A 4005-nucleotide genomic window follows, 5' to 3' on the forward strand; every position below is an offset into this window, starting at 1 on the left:
TTCCCCTTATTCTCGAATGAACAATAAATGATAAGCTTCATCTTTTCCTTCCCCTTATTCTCGAATGATCAATAAATGATCTCATTGAAAATGTAAATGAAGAAATCACCGTAACTAACTCAATCTATCATTGATCAAATTGGCTGTTTCAGTAACACTTCGTCCATAGCCAATAATATTACTGTACATAAAATAATGAGCTGCATTAGCATCATCAATGAATACTGTTTCAGTCTTATTAGCAAGTTTCGTTGCTTCTAACATTTTACTAGAATCTTCCATATCCTTCTCGAATATAGCATCATCCCTAGAAATGATTCCTGATAAAGAAATCAATAAAGATTAAAAGTTCAAACCATTACATCTCATTTTCTTTTCCTTTTTTTTTTTGCAATAATAGTGGCCTATTTTGAAAATGAATTGATCACTTTGAATGTAATAATTTATTTCTTTCCAATATTTGCATTTATTTTATTTTTAAATCCTGAAATGTAAATAATCATACCTGTAGGAGGTACGATCGGTTACAAATAGAATGTAAAGATTTGGTTTCTTCCCAAGACTATAATGATAGTACTGCCAGATAGCACTGTAATTTAATTAGAAAAAAATAATTTCAGAAAATAAATGTTTAAAAAAAAAAAAAGAATAAAGTAAATTTTATGCACTTTTCAAATTAAATTATCACGCAGAAAACAGAAATATTTTGTTAAAATTTCTTCAAAACTAGAAAATTACTATTGCTTTACGTAAAAAAACAAATCTTCTGTTAGAAAAAAAAAAAAGGTAATTAGTTATAAAAAGGTAAAAAAAAAAACAGGTATTCTGAAATTGAAAAATTCTGAATAGAAGCAAATTAGCTTTAGTCTAGACTATGCCATTTCTATTTTTTTTTTTTTTTTTGTACATAAATTAAATAAATATTAAAAATTAATTTCCAAAAAAAAAAAAAAAAAAGAAAAAACAAAAGAATGCTAGATTTCATGATAATTGAATAAAAATAATGGAAAAAAAAAGAAAAAAAAGGAAGGAGAGAAGACGATGATTAAGGAACATTTTAAAAATATGGGTAATTAGGGCAAGATATTTTTGAAAAAAAATTTGCTGAGAAAAAAAGAGCCAATTAATGATGGTTAATTGTAAAATGATAGATTCATTTGTTATCAAATGTTAGGTTGATATTCTTTAAAAATTCTCTCTTATTAATCAATTAAATTTGTTATCTTTTAATTATTGTTGTTGAACTTTAATGACTTTGCAAAAATTTATATTTTAATTTAAAAGGGCTTTTCTTCAGCTAAAATTAAATTTTAGAAGACTGAAGAAAATAAAGTGAATGAAAGAAAAGTATTATGGAAATTTGTTGAAATTAACGTATGACTTTCAATTTATCATTTAATCAATGGTTGAATTTAACAAAATGTTAGCCCCAAATAAAGAATAATATCTTTAAATTCGTTTAAGAATCAGATGAAAGTAAAAAAAAAGAAAAATTGATATGAAAATGAAAAAATGAATTAATCAGAAGAGATAAAATATTGAATGTTAAGCGAAAATAATTGTAATTAATTTAATTTTAAATAAGGGAAATAACAACAAACTCTGTTTGATTTGGATTTTGGAATATAAAATTTGGTTCTTGATCAATCTGATTGACGTATTGCATTGTACATGGTGCATCACAAAAATTACTAATTTTTGTTTTTCCAGGGATCGAATAAGTTTGTATCGCAAATTGAGCATCACTACCGTAGTAAATGAGTAGTAATGAACGTATCACTTGTAATGTATATTTCTGAAATATAAAAATGATCCAATTTTCATTAAAATATTGCTATTTAAGTAAGATTAAATTATTTAATGAATAAACTGTTATATTTTGTAGTTTATAATAAATAATAATAAGTTATCATTACTATTTAATTTAATTTGAAATGTCTAATTATAAAGAAAAAAAAATTTAATTCATTAGTTTTTAGGAAGTAAAGTTAGATAAAGCTTAATTTAATTAGCTCAGCTTATATCAACAATTTTGGCAATTAAGTTTATTAGGATTAGAATATACGAAGGATTACAATTAATGATAATTATTTCAGCAAGCAATTATTAAATGAATAATTAATTTAATAGCACTCATAAAGTTAATTTATTTTATCACCGTAAATTACATGAGAGAATTTTACAATGCTGATTACTCAATCATCGATTAGTTTAAATTGATCAAATCTAGAAATCGATTGTTATTGATCTATCTGATTATTCCAGTAATGCTACTAAGCTATCCACATGCTGTTCATTGAAATTGTAGTAGAAAACTAGAATTGTTAATTAATTTTCAAAGAAATGGAAATGTTTGCTTATCATCATCCTGATAATTCGTGTAATTAGTAAATTAATTTAGTTTAAATTAGCTAAATTAAAAGTATATATTTGCCTAAAAATATGATAACAAAGGAAGCATTGAAAATAATGAAAAAAAAAAAATTAATTGTTAAGAGAAAAAAGGCTGATAAATCTAAAATTTAAATGATTCGTTTTGAATTTCTTAAATGTCTCCTTTTTATTTCATCGCTTTTATTCAAATATTTTACCAATACGAAAGTGAAAAATGAAAAAGCTATGGTATGGCTTATATTATGGCTTATGTCACGTTTCTATGGCTAAAAAGTTATGGCTTATGCTTCCAATTCAAATTTTTCATCATTATCTTAAAATCAAATTGCAAATTTGAATTTCTCATTCACTAAATTATAAATATTCGAATTTTGCGTTTTTTTTTCGACAAAATGACACTTTCTATGAGTTTTTTTTTTTTCATTTAATAAACTTTAAATTCAATTAGTCGTAATTTGATTGATGAAGTGACTATTTTTTTTTTTTTTTTTTAGAATTTTTACCGTCATTTGTAATGCTTTTTTTCCTGACTTTCTGATAGTAATATAATCTTACCTAATAAAACAATCGAAAATGAGTTTCTCGAACATTCATCTTTTTTTTAAATAAGTAATTTAAGCAATTTAAATCATTAAATTTAGTGGGTAGCAATTTTTTTGGAAAATTAATTTCCTGAAGTTGCAAAGGAAAATGACAACTTTGAAGCTAAAAAAGTGCTATATTATTGTAAAATAATTATTTTAAACGAGAAAAAAAATGGTAAAGATTTAAAATTTAGAATTTAAAATTTGAATCAATAAGATAATTTTGTTCCAAATTTCTTTTTTTTTTAAATTATAATAACAAACATTTTTGAAACAATAAAATTTTTGATTCGAAACTTAGTATTTCTTCTCTTTTGCTAGTTATTGTTTGTTTTTTTTTTTAATAGGACTTTATTTCTTTTTTTTTTTCAATGAACACTTGAAAGTAAGCAAATTTCAACGTCATTGCAATCCTAATAGAACTTAACCTAACAATATTAATAATGAAATTAAAATGAATTGTGAATCCTTATAAAAAAAAAATGTTGTATTTCTAATTTTATACTTTCAATTTGTATGTTACGAAATTTGGCAAAATAGAATTTGAATTTTTTTCTTCCCTTTTTCAAAACTTTCAATTTCAGGTTAAAAGACTTTTGTACTTTTAGTCATATGTCATGTCATCATTTGTGTCATTTGTATGCTATGAAACTCAAACAAGGACTTTCGTTTTTTTTTGGAAAAAAAATATTTTATATAAAACAAATTAAAGAGATGTTTTGTAAAGCGGAAGATGAGAAAAAGTAAGGGAAGAAAATTGAAATGATAATTATTGAATAATAATAGGTCATGCATCTTTTGTATTTTTGTTGAAATTATTTGATTACAGTAAAGGTATTCCTTCAAATTGTAATTTGCATTAAACAAGAAAATATATTTTTAATTAATACTGAATTAATTAACCCTAATTCGAATAATGAATGAAGTAAATATATAGAAGTAAAGATAAAAATTGTTTTTTTTTTTTTAAATACAAGTGTAATTTACAATAAGCTAACATATGATAGGATGATTTTATGTAAATGAA

At 22.9% G+C, this 4005-nt stretch overlaps 1 protein-coding gene across 1 annotated transcript; it reads right to left on the minus strand.

Annotated features, from left to right (window-relative positions):
• Positions 1-114: 114 nt before the first annotated feature.
• LOAG_13286 (hypothetical protein) lies at positions 115-282 on the minus strand (the record flags this gene model as incomplete). Its single annotated transcript, XM_003148795.2, has 1 exon — positions 115-282. One exon carries the CDS (start codon positions 280-282, stop codon positions 115-117), a length of 168 nt encoding a protein of 55 aa, XP_003148843.2.
• Between the last annotated feature and the right edge of the window lie 3723 nt (positions 283-4005).

The sequence above is a fragment of the Loa loa genome, assembly GCF_000183805.2.
Source record: "Loa loa unplaced genomic scaffold supercont3.234, whole genome shotgun sequence".
Taxonomy (NCBI): Eukaryota; Metazoa; Nematoda; class Chromadorea; order Rhabditida; family Onchocercidae; genus Loa; species Loa loa.